We start from the raw sequence: 17,199 nt of genomic DNA, 5'->3' as shown, positions 1-17,199 counted from the left end.
TGAATGAAACAGTTATTTGAAATCATCACTTTTTTTACCTGTGACTTCTCTTCTAGTTTTGGTAGGAGTGGTTTTCCATCTTTATCCTATAAAGAAAAAAATCCCTTGCATTAAACCTTAAACAGCCATGCAATACAAGCACTCTCTGAGCAACAGAAAGTGTTACACAGGACAGGGACCTAACCAGTAGCATCTACTACTGCTACTCAAGATGCCACTTAAAACATCCAGGTCCTTGGGGCTTTCTTAACAGCTTTAACCAATCACAATTTATTTATTCCTAAAATATCAGAAGCTGCTGAAAGACTCTGGTGGACTAATCTCAGACAGAACTATTAATCTGCTGGTACCTGCATCTAAACCACTTCTATGCCCATGCAGGCATCCAATGATAGGTGACAGATATTTGTGGGAACTACAAACCAGAATTTCTAGATATTATAAAAATGGCTGAACCAAAACATCAGTGTTTCAAAGTGAAATGGGAGTCTCAGTTTCATCCACATATTTTGAGGAATGACAGAGAAGTAAAACTAAGTACATTAAATAAATTACTTTGGCTTCTGTTAATCTGTACTCTGGAGGAATTGTTTCTTCTTCTTCACCCAGTTTTTTGTGTTGTTCCTTTTTGGTTTTCTCCTGTAAAGGTAAAACAAGAATCACAGTGAGAAAAACAGCTACCCACAAAAATGCACATAAGCAAGCTTCCAGCCTTCAGTCTTCTAGTCAAATTGGTCCTTCTCATTCAATCCAACCACCAGATACAAATCTCATGAAAGTTTAAAAAAAGCATTTTCTCTTGAGAAAGCCTTCATTCCCCTGCCTGTTTCCTCCTCTGTGTATCAGAAGCGGCTCTGCCAATTTCAGTGAAGCTAGCAGAGCTAATAGACAAGGGTGGACCAAAATCAAAAATACCTCTGAGTCTTAATTATTTACATTTTTGGAAACTCACAACAGTTGTCTGGACTGCATGCAAAGGAAGGCTGAAGAGAGAAATCAGTGGTACATTTCAAATTTTATTACCCCCATACAAATTATGCTGGGAAAATGCCAACTAAAAAAGGGACTAAAGCCAACTTTGGGAACTTTTGTCTGACAGAATTCCAGCCACCAGAAGCGCTGGTTTTTGACTCCAGTTCCTGGTTTCTGGCTCCAGCCAATTCCATCTGGATTAGGGTGGCACACTGGAGGAATTCAGACTGTGCCTATGAACAGCATTCCCTTGGGCAGGATTTCAGTGACTTACTTATGGCTGGCTCCCAGTTTAAATATGTAAACCCCCAAAGTTTTGTGCATAATTCCTTATTTAAACCCCTCATCATAAATTTGGTTCAGTCTGAAAAAGGACCATACTGTGTGCTACCCCTGATGTGCATTTTTATTCTGCTTCAGTTCAGCAGAAGGACACAACAAAAACACAGTTTTCAGAAACTGAGGGAACTACTGCACTGGAGTAGTCAGAATTATTAGGAAAATGTATTCATGTTGAAATCCTACTAGTAATTCCTAAGCAGAACAGAACTGGTTTCAACAGTACATTTTATTTGTAAAGAAGTGAAAACATAATGTCTACTTTGTTTGTGACCAGCAGAAATGGAGTGACACTACAGGTGATGACATTAACAGCCTATATTTTGAGGTCTGGTTTTTTTCTCTACCTTAACTTTGTCCACAGCAGGCTTTTTCTCATCTGGATCAGGCTTCCTCTTTCCTAGGCTACTGGACAAGGCTTCCAGTGCTTCATCTGACACAGGACCAACCTGCACGGGTATTGACACAGGGAAAAACAGTTTCTAGTCTGAAGAAACTTAGTTTTATCTTTTCCTGCAGTCCCTATTAGGTTCACAAACAGCATCCCATTTAGGGCAGTAAGAGCTGGAGGACACCACAAGAACTATCAGTTTGGCTTCCTCTATGAGGAAGGTCACTGACCATTCAGATTGTGCTTGACTTTCTAAAAAATTTTTTAAAGTTTTTTTTCCTTATTATTTTTTTTGAACCACTCAGCCTTTGTGGGTTACCACTATGGAGGAAGAACTGAGCAGCCTCCACCATCCCATAAATGAAACAGTGAGTTTTGCTTCAGCTCCACCTAAAGGGGCTCCACTACTTACTGAAGACACAGGAGCTGCAGACTGCACAGTGCAAGCTGTGGCACGAGGCACCACTTTATCCTCACTGGCTTTTGCAGACACAGAACCTGATGGTTTCTGAAACAGAACAATTTACACTGTATTTTAGTGAGTATGCTTAGAAAACACAAAATGTGCCCATTATTTTTTTTCTAAATACAGTACTAAACAAGAAAGAAAAGTCTAAGTTTAAAGGCAGAAGATGCTCAGTTAAGAGTGCCAATACTACATGTTCCACTAAAGGCAATGGGAAGGGTAAAACAGGAAGAGAAGAAATGGTTTTTTTGAAAGAATAGTAGCACTACCCAGTCTTAGCAAAGCTGTCAGAGTCAGCTTCTCCAGTGAACCACAAAGACATACTTTGGATATGCTGCAGGGCTTTGGTGCTCTGGGTTGAACTGCAGGCTGTGCAGGGCAGGCAAAATCCTTTGAAAATTCATCAACAAGATCAGATTCACTCAAAGGCTGCAAAAAAAACACAAACAAACAATCAAACAAAAAAAACCCCATACGTGCCACAGGTGACTCACTGCCTCTTTTTAATTTACTTTTTCAAGAGCTGTATTTCAGCTACTCATATAGCAGGTAAACATCTGTAGCTTACACTGAAATAATCTTTCACAATTATGTGCAACTGAACAGAATTAATTTTGCAGTGCATAAAGTTAAGAAAAACACACTTCAGAGTAAGTTTCTTTGTTTTCATAAGTCAATGTACTGCAGCGAACTGTACATACAATATACAACATAATACAGAGAACCAGATATAGAATGCTCAAGACAGGGCTACTGAAAAGGAAAATACAACCTCTTAATCAGGAAGAAAATGCTAATATTTACTAGCAGAATTAGAGTTCCCTAGAATTTCCCTTAGCCTGTCCACTGACTGCTGATACTCGGTGGTTTTTACAGTGTGTATTTTGGCGAATAAAAATGCAGTTTTAGTTTCCTGTTGTGCGTGATACATTACAAGCTACTGACGCTATATGAACTAGGCCTCTGCAATCCACACCCCTATATCTGTATACTTGAAGCTCCTGGAATCCTCCAAATTACTGTCCAAATGCTACTCCTCCCAAACGTACATCCTCCAAATTACTGTACTAAATGTTTAAATCTTTGCTAGCAGTGATGTTAGCTACTGCATGGAACCTAACAGCTCAGGGACAGGCTCATAATGCATAAAAAAATGACATTTCTGAAAGAGAAACCCCTCCCCTAAAAGGCACTTAGGTAATAACATTTATTCACTAAGAGTAATGCCACTGCATGTGCTTAAGTCTAGGCAGAGTGGAGGCTCAAAAAAAGACAAACACCAGCTGAAATCCTGAAGGAAGGACTTTGCCTTCACCAGAAATCATGGAAGAACAGCAAGTGGCTGATAGTTTCCAGCTGTTAACACAGCCTCTCCCATTTGACTGATTTTGGTTTCTGAGATATATAGAAATATAGATACATAGATTAGATATATAGATATCAGTGGTGATCCTACAGTGCTCTCTCCTGGCAGCAGGACTTATTGCTCCAGAGCAGAGCAGTGCTCAGCTGTTCCCTTTTCCTCCTCATGGCAGGAGCTCCCTTCTGTGCAGGTCTCAAATATCCACCACCCAAGACAACCACACATGCCAGACCTGACATAAAAATTTTTAAGCGATCAAAGGTTTTTTTTTTACAGCACTTTGCATTCCTCCCCTCCACTCTTTAACCCTGAATAATGTGAATTATTTCAGATTTCTGCTCAGAGGCACTCAAACCGGTCCTGACCTTCACACTCATTTCAGGAGAGCAGAGATTTGCAATTTCTGGCAGAACTCCTCAGCCCACAGTATTTCCAAAGTGGAGCCCTCAGGTTCCTCACTGCACAGTTCCTTTGCCTTTTTCCTGTGCCTTTAAAACAGCAACTGCTACTGTCTCTTTCAGTATTTTAATCCTCTCTTGCACTTTCTAGGCCACAATAGATATTCTTTGCAAAGTCCAGATTGTTGTTTGTGAGTAAGAAAATGTCCACAGCAGCTTTTTTCCTTCTTTCCAGTCAAAATCCTTTCTATTTGATCACTAGCAAGAGGAAACTGTCAAGAAAACTAAAGATTTTCCTGCTTCACCTCTCTCTACCCTTTAACAGCTCCAACAGACCTCCATAGAATACTTTACACTAACTCCCCACACAGCTTTTCTTTGAGTCAACAATGACTTTTGTAACTCTCTCCTGGCTTGTTACTCTCTAAATCTTTTCCTTACAAGCATTTTTCATTCACAGCCAAGGGAATTTCAATAAAATCAACTTCCACTTGATGCTTTTGACCAGCAGGTTTTGTGCAAGGAAGTAAAACACACAAGCAGACCAAGAGACTTACATCATCTTACAGAGAGAAGTGATGACAGAGAGGGAGAAAACAGGATATCTAGCCACACTCCTACAATACTGTCAGTTTTCTAACCTTTGGTTTTTCTTCAGGCTTCAGCAATACTGGTTTTCCATCTTTGTCCTAGAAAGAAATTAAGAATTATTGACATTTTTCTGTTGATACAAGAAGTGCCATACTCAGTAATCACCAGCAAAATAATGTAAAGGAAATAACATACTCGAGAATTAATCAGTGTCAGGAATTCCCCTAAATGGGGAATTTTTACATGACCAGGTAAGTAGATCAAGAAAGTAAATGGGATGTCAGCACACTACAAGAGACCAAAATGTGTTCTGCTGTTGTTTTGGTTAACTTTGAGTCAATTTCCATCACTTAGGTTGACAATCCAGGAAAATTAAAAAAAAAAAAAAAAAAAAGAGTAAAATTTTCCCACCATTTTACATTTTACACCAGTGTTTCAGGGTTACACTACAAAGTGATACCAAAGAGCACTGCTGCAAAGGGATGGATTTTACAAGGCTGAGATTTAATTTCAGAAACAAGAAATGTCACTCCTGGAGAAGGAAAGGGTGACTTTGCCAGTTGAGATGACTCACCCATCTCATGAGTGGGATGAGATTTTTGCCCAGACTGCCTCGAAAAAACAGTGATGCCCACAAAGGAAGAGGAGGAAATAAGAGGTACAGAAATCACCAAGGAGAAGACCTTTGATTAAATACTAGTTTAGTTTGTTTTCCCCATGTTCTTTCCCTCTCTGTAATGAAATAAAGTGTCAGGCACAGTGCCCTGCAATGGAGATATGAAAAACTTACCAGCTCTGGTGTTAACCTGTACTCTGGAGGTATTGTATCATCATGTTCTCCAGCTTTTTGCTCCTTTTTCTCTTTGGCTTTTGCCTTAAACAGAAACAACATCAAAAAAAGAAAGCTTAAATAAATTTAAATAAAAGCTCCAAGTACACAACTTCTCTATCAGGATTCTTCTGCCTACTGTGTACAATAGGACTGGCATCAGATGAAAATATTCTATATAGCAAGACACTAAAATCCCTCAATTTATTCCTGCCAAATGTCTGTGGTAAAATGTAAGTGAAGACAGGAAAAAACCTGTTCTAACTATGGTTATGGACACAGTTTGCAAAACTAAACCTAAAAGTTAAAGCTTAACGTGCAAACACAGGGTAACTGTTTAAATTCTATCTGTTGAGGAAAAACAAAACTCTCAATAGATAGCAAAAGACTCAAATTAGAAGGATAATGGAGTTTGAAAAAAGGAGCACACACAGAGGAAGTCAAAAATCAAACAGCAAATCCATGCAAAATGAAAGCTTGCTATAAATTGTATAGAGTGCTGGGGAAAAAACCCAAACCAGAGCTGTAGCTACCCGTGAATGTATGTATGTATGAATGCTTGCTTGTACAAGCAAACAAATTACATGCTCACAGTTTTCCAGCCCAACTTACTATACTCTACTCTACCTGTATCCACTTGGGATTCTTAATGTTTTTCATTTTCTTAATCACTTGAGACTCACACATTCGTCAGGCCTTTGATATCAATGTCACTTTCTTGTTATTTTACACATTTGTCCAGTGTCTAAACAAAGGGAACTCGGGTTTCCACAGGTAGAGTATGGAAGCCAGGGTAAAAAAAGGAGTGAGGTGTTACCTCTGACACCTCTACAACAGGGGTGGGATCTTCTTCAGGTTCAGGTTCAGGTCCTCCAAGAGTATCAAGAAGAGCATCCATTGCATCATCTTTAATTTCCTGTATTTTAAGAAAACATGCAAACCATTTTCTTATTTCTTTAAACTGACATGGCTTTTTACTTTACAGTATTTTAATATTGTATATGAAGAAAACAGCCAGCTCCAGATGGGTCATTTTGGTCTGGCTTGACCCAATTTCCTTAACACCAAATTATGTGGCAGAATTAGCACAGCTTTGGTCAGACATGGGGCTTTTTTTAAGGAGAGAAGGAAATAAAAAGGAAGTGAAAAACCCCCTAAAACCCACAGTGTCACACTGTCATCTAACACAATTCTCACATGCTTTGTCATGGCAAACTTAAAAAGTGTAAGGTCACACTTGCTCTATTCAGAGGAGAAAACCCAGAAGGTTCATAAAACATGAGAAAATTACATCATATCCAAGTTTTAAACACAGATCACAGAGCTAAGAAAATTTTCCTACTAATATTGCTACTCTGCTTCTTCTAGTGAGGGGAACCACAGTTTTCCCTCAGAATCCAGAAGGGAAATCATCTGATACACTAAAGTCAGATGTTTAAGGCACAATGGAATTCGGGCAATGGCATTTCTTGTTATTCCTGTATTTTTTATAATAAAGAGGATTTACAGTTGAAAATGTGGATGATGAGCATCTTTATGAGAACAAAACCACATAACAACAGCATGTGCCTGTAAATTTTAATTATAAGGAAACCAGTAAAAGAAGGACTATGTGTACCTCTTTTGATTTTGTTTTCTTCTCCTTAGGAGGAACTGAGGTCTTAACTGAACTTGCTGCTTGTGCTTGCACAATTTCTCCTTCTTTATTTGGTTCCTACAAGTGAGATGAAATTACAGGCAAATTTGCAAAAATAGAAAACATGCAGGAAATTTTATCTACTTTAAAATGAAATATTATGGTAACAACATCAATTTTTCCACACAATGAATGCATGCAATGGCAAGGAATGTGTCAATACCTCTGTTGTCTTCTTCTCCTGAGCAGAAGCAGCATTGCAGGTGAAGTCAGATGACAGGGCCTCTGCAAGCTCCTCATCTGTCATTGGCTTCTGAGTAAGGAATTGCAAACCAAATTATGACCATGAGAAAATTCAAATATCATCACGGGTCAAACTCAGTTTAGAGCCTGAGTGTGTGCCACAATTACTCACACAGTGACCTCACTGGCACAAGTTCCTGACACAACAAAAAATAATGGTGTTTGCTCCCACTGGTTGATTCATGTCTCAGATAAGCTTTTATATTGAGTATTTTAAACTTCCAAACTGGTAAAATCATGCTGGCTGACAGAAATCTCTGGCTAAGTGTAGAAATACAAGTAGTCTTTGCTGAAGGCATTACAGAGAGACTCCTGCTTGCATGTATTTCTCTCCTTAGTTATTCATATCCCCACTACTTCTGTCATTTCTCTAAGTATTTATTTGACTCATTTTAGCTTCAGGATTGTGAAAATTCCTACACCTTTATTAAAAACATCTGTGCCAAGCTCTATTTAGTTTTATCAGTATCAATGTTATTTTTTACTCCACATCCCCCTCTCATTGCCTGAAGTCCAGTTTTGAGAACAGGCAACATTTATATTTTCCTATGAATCCAATGATAAACAGGTCACTTTCACTTTCCAGTACATTAAAAAAAGAGTCTTACTTCCTCTTGCTCATTTGGTTTCGGTGGGACCACATCTTTGCCATATCCTTTGCTCTAAAATGAGAATTAATTTTGTAGTAAATGGGAAGCAGAAATACCCAATATAACAGAAAACACACACGAAGAATGTGCTTTTTTACTCACTCACCTTCAACAGTTTAACGTACTCTGGAGGGAGACTACCTTCCCGTTTGCCCATTTCTTCCAAGTATCTTGAATATATATCTTCCTGTGAAAATAATGCACACATTTGTGTACCGTTCTTTACTGAAATAAATTTCTGATAAGAGTTACCTACAGTGATATTGCCAGAAAGAAAACGCAAATATTGACTAGGACACTCTATAGTGTCTTTCAGTATCTATTGTTATGCACATGCCTCCCCACCTGCTTCAGCAAAATGTTTCCAGATTCCTAATTTAAGCCATTTCACTGTCTCAGACCATAGGGTGTATTGCTGAACCTAGACTGCTTTGTAAATATCCAAAATTTAAATTCTATAATTTTTATCATGTTTTGCTGAGCCACTAAGCTTGTAATCTAATCCTTTTTACATGACTCTCCCATTCAGACTCAAAGTTAAGCATTCTTAACAAATACCCAAAACTATGTCATTTCCATATGAGAAAACCAACATCAAAATGTAACTGTGCACACTCTTCTCTGTGTTTTAACTCTTCACAGATCACAGATACAGGTCCTGCATCAACGCAGTAATGATCAACTACAGATGTAATTTAAAGTAACAATGTGAAGTATAAAATACCGTGATTTCTGGGCCAGTGTAAACAGGAGTAGTAGGCACATCTTCCTCAGGTCCACCAAGGGTGTCTATTAGGCTATCAAGTGCTGACTCATCCATACCAGGCTAAAAAAATAAGTAAACCATTACAGAAGTTACCAAACTATATACAGGGGAAAAAAAACATCTGAAGCATCTGGTGAACCTGTAGAATACGCCTAGAAACCAACCTAAAATCTCTCCTTCAGCAGGGCATGTACTTGCCATATTTTTCAGTGAGAATGGTTCCAAACTCAATTCTCCAGTGTCATTAACAAGGTATTTTGTATTTGTGTATCAGTGGATACACATGCATATTCAAATATAACCAAAGATAGGGAGTAACTGATTTTAAGCTAGCTTTTAAAGAAGTCCTCTTTGACAAAACACAAATGACATACCACTTCTTTTTTGCCTCTTCCTTCAGATGGCACTCTACCATCATACATACATTGAGCATGTACCAGTACTTCAGCAGTCACCCATTACTTTTTTTTTCCTGAAGTATTTCACAGAGAGAAGCATCCTCTGAGACATTATTACAAGGGAAGCCTTTGCCTCTGGAGCTGTGTTTACTAACCTCAGTACTTGATTTGTCAGAAGCAGCAACCACACTTGCAGCAGCTGTGCCTGTTCCAGCAGCTGCACCAGCCACTGTGGACATCTCCTTGGACTTTTGCTGGAAAAGAAAAACAGAAAAATTACGAGACAGTTTATTGCAATGTTAAAAGAGAGATAAAACAAAGTGAAACATCCAATGCTGAGGTTGTACAGAGTTTTTTGGATTCAACAACTGGCTGGTGCAAATGCATAGCACCCAGATGAGTTACCGCCATAAAGCTCTGTTTCCAGTAGGATTGTGCCGTAGGAAAGAAGGCTTTCTATTTTAAGCATTCTACCTCCTTTTATGCTGCCAATGAAAGAAATCTGCAGGGCAAAAAAGACTTTGAGGTCCCTTCCAAGTGTCTTTGGAAATCTGCCATTTACTCCTGGTAGCTCTCAATGCACCATTAAGCTCCAGCTGCAAAAGGTGCTCAGGAAAGTGGGGTGGAAACTGCTGCAGGCAGGGAGGTGGAGGGGCAACATCACCACACAAAATGCAGAGTTCTGCATTACTGACACTCCCATTTTCTGCCAAGAATAAGTATGTTGTAGCAGAGCTGCAGGAACTCTTGTTACCCCAGCCTTGTCACCAAGCATGTGCACACCAGCACACCAAAACATCCACATCCTGATGCCACCACGTGCTTTTCATTCACATTTTTTCTCTATTTGCCATGTGGAAATGACCCCTCCCCAGCTTTTTTCCCCAACCTTCCTCACTTTACTTTTTTTTTAGAGCCTTGTTCAGGGCTGACCTGCTACATTTGGAGCCAACCCTGCAGTGAGAAAGGAAGAGCCTGACAAGGAATAAGAGACAGCCATGTAGCTACAAGGAACTTTAAAAAAAACTGAGAGAAAACAGAAGAGCCCCAAACACAAAGGAACAGCCCTAAAACTGTGATGTTCTTAATGTTGTTTGCTTGGCCAGCAGCTTATCTACACCATGAGTTTTGGGGGCCTCAAAGTCTCACTTGACAATATTCACCTAAAGAATCCATCTTTATGGGCATTCCTAACAGCCCCTCAATAAAATAACCAAAATTGGCTTAAATAATAAAAAGTGGTTGTTGCTTCTACAATACCTTTGCTGTGTCTGTGGAGGCTGCAGGTGGAGGCTGGTCAGCCTGAGTTGTAGTTACTTTTTCTGTGTTAGTTGTTTTAGGAGCTGTTGTTACAGTAGGTGTGGTTTGGTTTTTCCCCTGTGTAGAGATAAACTATTATCACTAGATACACAGAGTTGGCTTTTTGTTTCTCCAATCTAATCTTTTAAGTGAAAGATGGAAGTAAAATACCAGAAGGAACCCTAGTTAAAAAGCTCAAAGAGAGAGAGAGATATAGAGAGGTAGAAATTATACAACTTACCCCATTGGGCTCTTTTTGCTTCTCTTCAGACAGCTGTTTGTTTTGAGAGTCTGTAGGCTGTCATAAAATAAAAAATTGAGATGGTTTCCACCACTCAGTGCTATGGAACATGATCCAAAGGATGCTAGCCCAAACAAGCACAAGACAGATCTAAGGAAGGTTCACAGGATGCTTCTTGGGCTGTCCTGAAGTTTATGCACTGATCACACACCAGTTTCATGTGACACAGAAAGAGCCAAGAGTTCAGCCTCTTTTTTCAAAGTTAGTAAAAGACCAAAGTGCAGCAACTCTGCAAAGGTGAAAGGTGGGTATTTACCTTGTCTGACTGCGTGTTTTTTTCAGATCCTGCTTTGGTTGTTGGTGCAGACTGAAATATAAAAAACATTTAAGCAGAGATTTACACGCATGATTATTTGCGGAGGAGGAGATTATGTAAAGCAGAATATCAGACAGGTTCACACTTGTCAGCACACATGCTGCCCAACTACTACACACTAATCTTGCAGTTCACAACATCCTAACACAGGCTGGCAGTGATTTAAGAGCATTCAAATGTGTGCAAACATCCACACACACTGACACACTCATTCCTCATGTGGGGAATTGAGAGGGAGAGATGTTAAAATAAAGTAACCAGTTGGATACCAAACCCAAATTGCCACTAGCAATTTCTGAAATAGCCTCAAATATTATTTAATGAATTATTTTTCACTAATTTCTGGATAAAATAATTATAATTTTGAAGTAAGTAGTTATAAAAATAGTTCTGATGGAAAAGACATTAATTACTTAGATTCAACAGCAAATACACAGGGTGGGATAGGTTCTGTCAATATCCTTATACTACACACAGTAGAAATTTTGTGTTTTTCCTCTCCTCTGTAACCTCCTAATGCTCTTATTTTACAACAGAGCTGGACAACCTGACTAGGATACAATTACATGCCTGCACTTCCAGGGTTTACACCTGAAAATCTTCTGCAGTCATGCCATAAAATCAAGCCCTGTGATTCATTCAAAGTACAGTAAGCAATAAATTACAACAGCAAGAACTAAAACTGGAAAATTAAAGAATTGTTATGTCTGTTAAGCAGAGAAGAACCCAGCCTCCTCACCATGTCTTTCTTCCTACTTTTTCTGGCTACTTCAGCTGCACTATCAGCAAAACAAAAAGAGCCTTTCATCTGCCAAACACTCTTCACCATTTAGAATCACCCAGCTTCCGTTTTCTGGCTGACTACACAGAGAAATTTGCTAAGTTTGTTTACATTTTGTTACGCAAGTATCCACAACCTCACACTGAACTGCAGACGCTTGGCTGGGAAATCCTGAGCACACATTAAATGCAGATACCTAGGCATAATCCTGGCAAAGGTCTCCAAGCTTTGAAGGACACACCACCACTAACACAAATGGGGAAATACTGATAGAGAGTGAGAAGTAAAAATTCTCAAAGTGAGAAAAAATATGAAAAGTAAGTATTTTTAAAAAAAAAAACATCACTTGAGGTTGCAGATTCCCACCCCCTCCCCAAATTTCCTACTTTGTGTTTTGTCTTGATGCTTAAAACCTGATCAAATCACACCAAGTGTCACATTCAGTCATGCTTTATATGCTCCCACTTGTTTGTCCTTATTACGTGACTACTGTTAAGTCAAAGACACACATCCATTTTTGTACCTATACACTAAATAATCCTGTAAGGAAAGGTTAATCCGAGATTTTCCTAGTTTTTAAGATAAATTAACGTTGGGTGCGTTCCTGTAACATCTAAAGTAACGAGTCAATAAGACTTGAGGTGTCCTTCAGGAGCAAGATCCAAAAAATGTAACAGAAGTGCAAAGATGAAGTACCAAAAATACAGAGTTTGATGTTTTTTTGCTCTGGGACTACTGCCTGCTCAGGATACTAAGTACTCTGCTGTCAGAGCGCAAATTCAGGTTTTTCTTATCTGCCTTGTAGAAGAAGACTAAGCACACCTTATTTCTTCAGGATCATAAAATATATGTACTTGCACTTCTGCCCACACCCAACTACAGCTGTATAGAATATTGACTACAATTCTCAACCTGCCAAACCAGTTATGAGCAACTGCAAGTCTTCTTTTTTATATTGTATTATTCTACTGCACCTTCTGTGTGAGGTATGCCATTCACTATCCTTTTCTAATGCCTATGCAGAATTGCCCATACTATAAATTTATGTTTGGTGATGCTGAAGAACAAATGGACCCATATGGCCAAGAATTTGATTCAAGACTTGCACACAAAAAGCATGCTGAGGCCACAATAACACATGATTATAAACACCTGCTCAAGAGACACATCTATTTAGATACACTTTTAGCAATATACAAAGTTCAAATCTAATTTAAAAAAAAAATCAAACAAAAAAAACCAGGTAGTCAAACCAACAATTTTAGTATGAGACTATCTATTCAGAGGAATTGTTCAGCCATGCTTTAAAAAGAGTTAGCTGTGAGCAGCCACAGACTGAAGCTGTGCATCAGCTGATGGCACGCACTGAATTCCTATGGAGAAAAAGATGTTCCACTTCCCCTTCAACCGCGCTGTGTCAGGATCTGATTGGACACATTTTAAACGGACTGAAAAATGGTCTGGAAATGAAAAATTATATTTTTTCACTGGTTCCTTGGCTCACAGTGCAGTTGCACAAACATGTGCGAAAGGAAGGCAGCTGAAGGGGACGTGTTTGTGATGGAGGCAGAACCCTGTTTCCTCCAATCCTGCAAACAAAAATCCACAGAGTGCTGGCTCTACGCCCTGGTCCTCCACGCTGTCCACCTAACCCCAGGCTTTGCCCACAGAACAAGCAATTCCACATTCCTTCTTCTGCACAGTGAACTCAGGGCTGTCTCAGAGAGGCACAACGCTGAGGGTTCATTAGAGGCAAAGGACACACAGAGAGCACAGGAGGTCAAAGAGGGGTCCAGAGCATGTTTAAGAGCAATGACACACCAGAGAGACTCTAGGAAGGACAAATGAGATGTGGTTACAGCAGACAATTGGGAAAGATGTGTTAATTTGCAAGAAATTTAGGACTAGAAATTGAAGTGACTCAGCAACCTTACTTCTTTTCAAAGAAGTCTGCTGTCAAAAATGCAAATGACTTGTTTAATCCAGCAGGAGAAAGGCACTAATAATGCAACAGACATTAAAAGAAAACATTAATTATGTTACACATGCAAATGCAGGCCACTGTTTCAAAGGGATTTGTATTTACCAGTCTTACAGTGCTGAAGCATGCCTCTGCTACTCTATTTTTGGCTCATTTACCACATTCTTCTGAGAGTTGTTTTAAATTTCAAGTAGGGAAAGACCATAGCTGTCTGGATTAGACCATATGGAGAACCGCACATTTTAATGAACATGACACAAATGAGTTTGCCCACAAACACAACAGGGAGGAGAAACCAGAGGCTGACAGATGCCTTCACTCGTGAGTAATGATGATGGTGCACAAATGGAAAATTTGTTTAATTGCCATTCAGCTCCTAAGATGTACGTGTGTGTGGAGGAAAAGGGTTTCAAAAGGCTGAGGGGGATGTAATGGCCAAGTTCAAACACAGAGATGGAGACCAGGCCAGAATGACCAGAGAAAAGAGGAAAAGGTCACAAAGAAACTTCCCATTTGATAAAGGGAAAACAATAGATATATAAATATATTAAAATATGTACAAGGAATGCATATATATACATACATATATAAATACATATATAAATATATTTATTATAAATAAACAAATAAATAATATGTGAAAAAATATATAACAAAATACATATACAATACTGGGAAGGTAACCAAACCTCAGTTCTGACTGTGCCAACAGGCTGCCTGGCAGGGCCTCCAGCAGTGCCATTTACCTGCAGGGACCTCTCCCACCCTCACCCCTTTAAAGCATCTACACCAGGTGCAGGCAGCCTGAGCCTTTCCCACCACACATGCCCCTGCTGGCCTGCTCTGGCACCCAAATTCTGCTGGTTTTGCTGTTGTGGTGGAGGAAAAAGGAAGAGGTGGGAGGGAGAACAATCAATCATGTGTTTAAAGAGCACATGTAGCTCCTCTTAGGCAAGATGAGGACGATGACTCTCTCCCAACAAGCAAAGGACAGGAGTGATGACACAGCCCTGACGCTGAGGAAGCCACAGCCATAAAACAAGACAGAACAAGTGTGAAGGGGAAAGGCAGAGGAGCTGTCAGACAGAGAACCACGGGGGATTAACGAGAATATGCAACTGTACACACATAGAAAGCTGGAAGCTCATCCTGGGTTCTTTAAGGATGTGAAAAATCAGCGCCAGGTAAAATAAAATAACCCTGCAGTTACACTGGGGGGAGCTATACACATGTCACAAAATGTGAACTAAAATTAAACACTGCAATTCATGTTCTTTTTATTGCTGTTGTTAAAACTTCTGGTTGCTTTGAATTGCACTTTTTAAGATTTTTTTTTTGGAGGAAACTAAGCTACAGATAAGAAATACGGGAGAAGTTACTCAGTATCAAAGTGTTAAAAAGGAAATTCCATGGTTTCACACATGTGCCATGGGCCATGCAAGCATGATTTTCTTCTGAAATTCTTACCCTAGTTTCAGATGGCTTCATAATTTGTGGTTTTGAGGCATCCACAGAAGGAGACTGCTTCTAAAAGAAAAAACAAAACAAAACAAAACTACTTTGCTTTTGTAATAAATTCTTGTAATAACTAAGTATAAAGAATCTGAATTCACTGTTATCCAGATGAAAATTAAGAATAAATTATTTCCAAAAATTAGAGTTATTATTTCAGTTTTTTTATCTGGCCTGTATTTCTACAGTACACACATCGGAATTTTGACAGTTTGATGATGCCCAAAGACCTTCTTTAAACATCATGTTTGCTCCTCTGACATGTACTGACAGCAAGTTTTCCAACAAGTACCAAGACAAACTCAAATCCTGCTCTCACACTGAAGCACATCTACCTATTTAGGATTCATCCACACTTTTAAAAAAAACTTTTTTAAACAAAAACTGTGCCTCTGGATTTACTGGTTTATTACAGAAAATACTTAATACTAAAGTATCAAACTCAAATATGTCGAGATAAAAAGGAGTAGTTAACATGTAAGCAACACATGTCCGCCACAGTGTTCCAATATATCATCCAACCCTTGTGGAACTCCACAAAGGCCAGGTCTGTTCTCTTGGCTTCAGGGATATCAATCCAAAACACCATGGTGTGTTTCTGTTGTGGTTGTATCAAACTCCAAAGCCCAGAACATTCCAGCTGTCTCATTAATACTTTACAAAGAAGTAATACTACTCCTCTATTCCTGCTTCAGGCTCCTCTGCTTAAAGGAGTATTTTGTATTTTTGCATACGCTCAAAGATGTGTTCTATGATTTGCTGTCTCTGTCACAGTAACATTTAAACATACATCACAATTTACCAATTTTTTTTACTTTTTTTCTTCTCTTCCACTTTTTTGCATTGTCTCTGTTTGCCATTCTACTTAAGAGTATGAAATCACATACACATACAGTTTGATTGAACTGAAGTCATATTACTATTCTACACCCCATGGTGGCTTCTTACTTTCACATGGAAAGACTTTTAATATGCGTAACTTTTTGCAGCATGAGCATTTCTCAGCAGTAAGAGAAAAACTGTACAGAATTCAAAATGCACACTATGATGACAACAGCATGGTCTCCCCACCAGCTTAGTTGGTGTCTCACCTCAGTGAAAGGTTTGACTGTTCTAATTATTGTAGAGAATCTGCAGTTGTCACACTGCAGATAAGTAAATAAATAATACCTGCTTCCATATACCTACAGGTTGACTACATAATAGATGGGAGCTTTTGCATGGGTGGAAACACATAGAAGAATGTACAGAGCCGCCTACATCAGGGCAAAGAACTGAAGATTTTAATAACCTTTTAACCTATTTCCACTACCACAGTCAGGTAACCTGCTGGCAACACAGTCTTTTTCTTCATTTGCTCTTTAATAATTTTTCCTCTCCTTTTCTTTCCTCTGCAAGAACTTAATTTGAATTCCTTCTGCATGACTAATAAGTAGGTATCTGTTCTACACCTTCGTATTAGTCACCATAGTCCCTGTCTGTTTAGTAACAAAAACATTTATCTCAGTCCTTCTCCCTTCCAGCCCTCAGGAAACTCCTACCAAGCCACTGTCTTAAAATGCAATGAAAAAAAAAATTTCCCATGTCCCAGCACAGCACCACCACCAGAACCTGCAGGGACAAATGAAAACCTCCCAAAACTCCAGCTGCTTCTTCCTGCCCTGTCCAGCTGGAAGGCAGTGACCAGTAGAAGCAAGAAGGTGAAGAATGGAGGAAGAGGAGCAGTCTGGAAATAGAAAACAGCTCAGTGCATGGCTGCTGACCAGTGGCTGTGGAGGACAAAAAGCCATCCTCCCTGGGGACAGTCAGGGTTAACTCGGAGGAACAAAGCCCGAAGGAGAAAAGTAGGAGAGGTGGGAAGAGCACAGGGACCACCAGGCAGTGCCTTGCTTCTCTTCCCCCACCTC

The 17,199-nt window shown here is 39.3% G+C and overlaps 1 protein-coding gene across 2 annotated transcripts in view; it reads right to left on the bottom strand.

The window, feature by feature from the left end:
* Positions 1–17,199, bottom strand: part of CAST (calpastatin) — a 50,542-nt gene that overhangs the window by 8,184 nt on the left and 25,159 nt on the right. For both annotated transcript variants that reach the window (XM_033086558.1, XM_033086559.1), the window contains exons 4-21: positions 15,248–15,307; positions 10,959–11,009; positions 10,643–10,699; positions 10,363–10,479; positions 9,258–9,356; positions 8,663–8,764; positions 8,045–8,125; positions 7,897–7,950; positions 7,209–7,298; positions 6,968–7,063; positions 6,167–6,265; positions 5,311–5,394; positions 4,571–4,618; positions 2,493–2,597; positions 2,115–2,210; positions 1,659–1,760; positions 556–639; positions 39–86 (exon numbers count right to left, since the gene is read on the bottom strand). In XM_033086558.1, coding sequence (XP_032942449.1) covers positions 39–86; positions 556–639; positions 1,659–1,760; positions 2,115–2,210; positions 2,493–2,597; positions 4,571–4,618; positions 5,311–5,394; positions 6,167–6,265; positions 6,968–7,063; positions 7,209–7,298; positions 7,897–7,950; positions 8,045–8,125; positions 8,663–8,764; positions 9,258–9,356; positions 10,363–10,479; positions 10,643–10,699; positions 10,959–11,009; positions 15,248–15,307 — 1,473 coding nt within the window. The remainder of the gene's footprint in view (positions 1–38; positions 87–555; positions 640–1,658; positions 1,761–2,114; positions 2,211–2,492; positions 2,598–4,570; positions 4,619–5,310; positions 5,395–6,166; positions 6,266–6,967; positions 7,064–7,208; positions 7,299–7,896; positions 7,951–8,044; positions 8,126–8,662; positions 8,765–9,257; positions 9,357–10,362; positions 10,480–10,642; positions 10,700–10,958; positions 11,010–15,247; positions 15,308–17,199) is intronic.

This window comes from Catharus ustulatus (genome assembly GCF_009819885.2).
Source record: "Catharus ustulatus isolate bCatUst1 chromosome Z unlocalized genomic scaffold, bCatUst1.pri.v2 scaffold_29_arrow_ctg1, whole genome shotgun sequence".
Lineage (NCBI taxonomy): Eukaryota > Metazoa > Chordata > Aves > Passeriformes > Turdidae > Catharus > Catharus ustulatus.
Note: the sequence above shows the minus strand (reverse complement) of the source record. Positions and strands in the feature narration are given on the sequence as shown.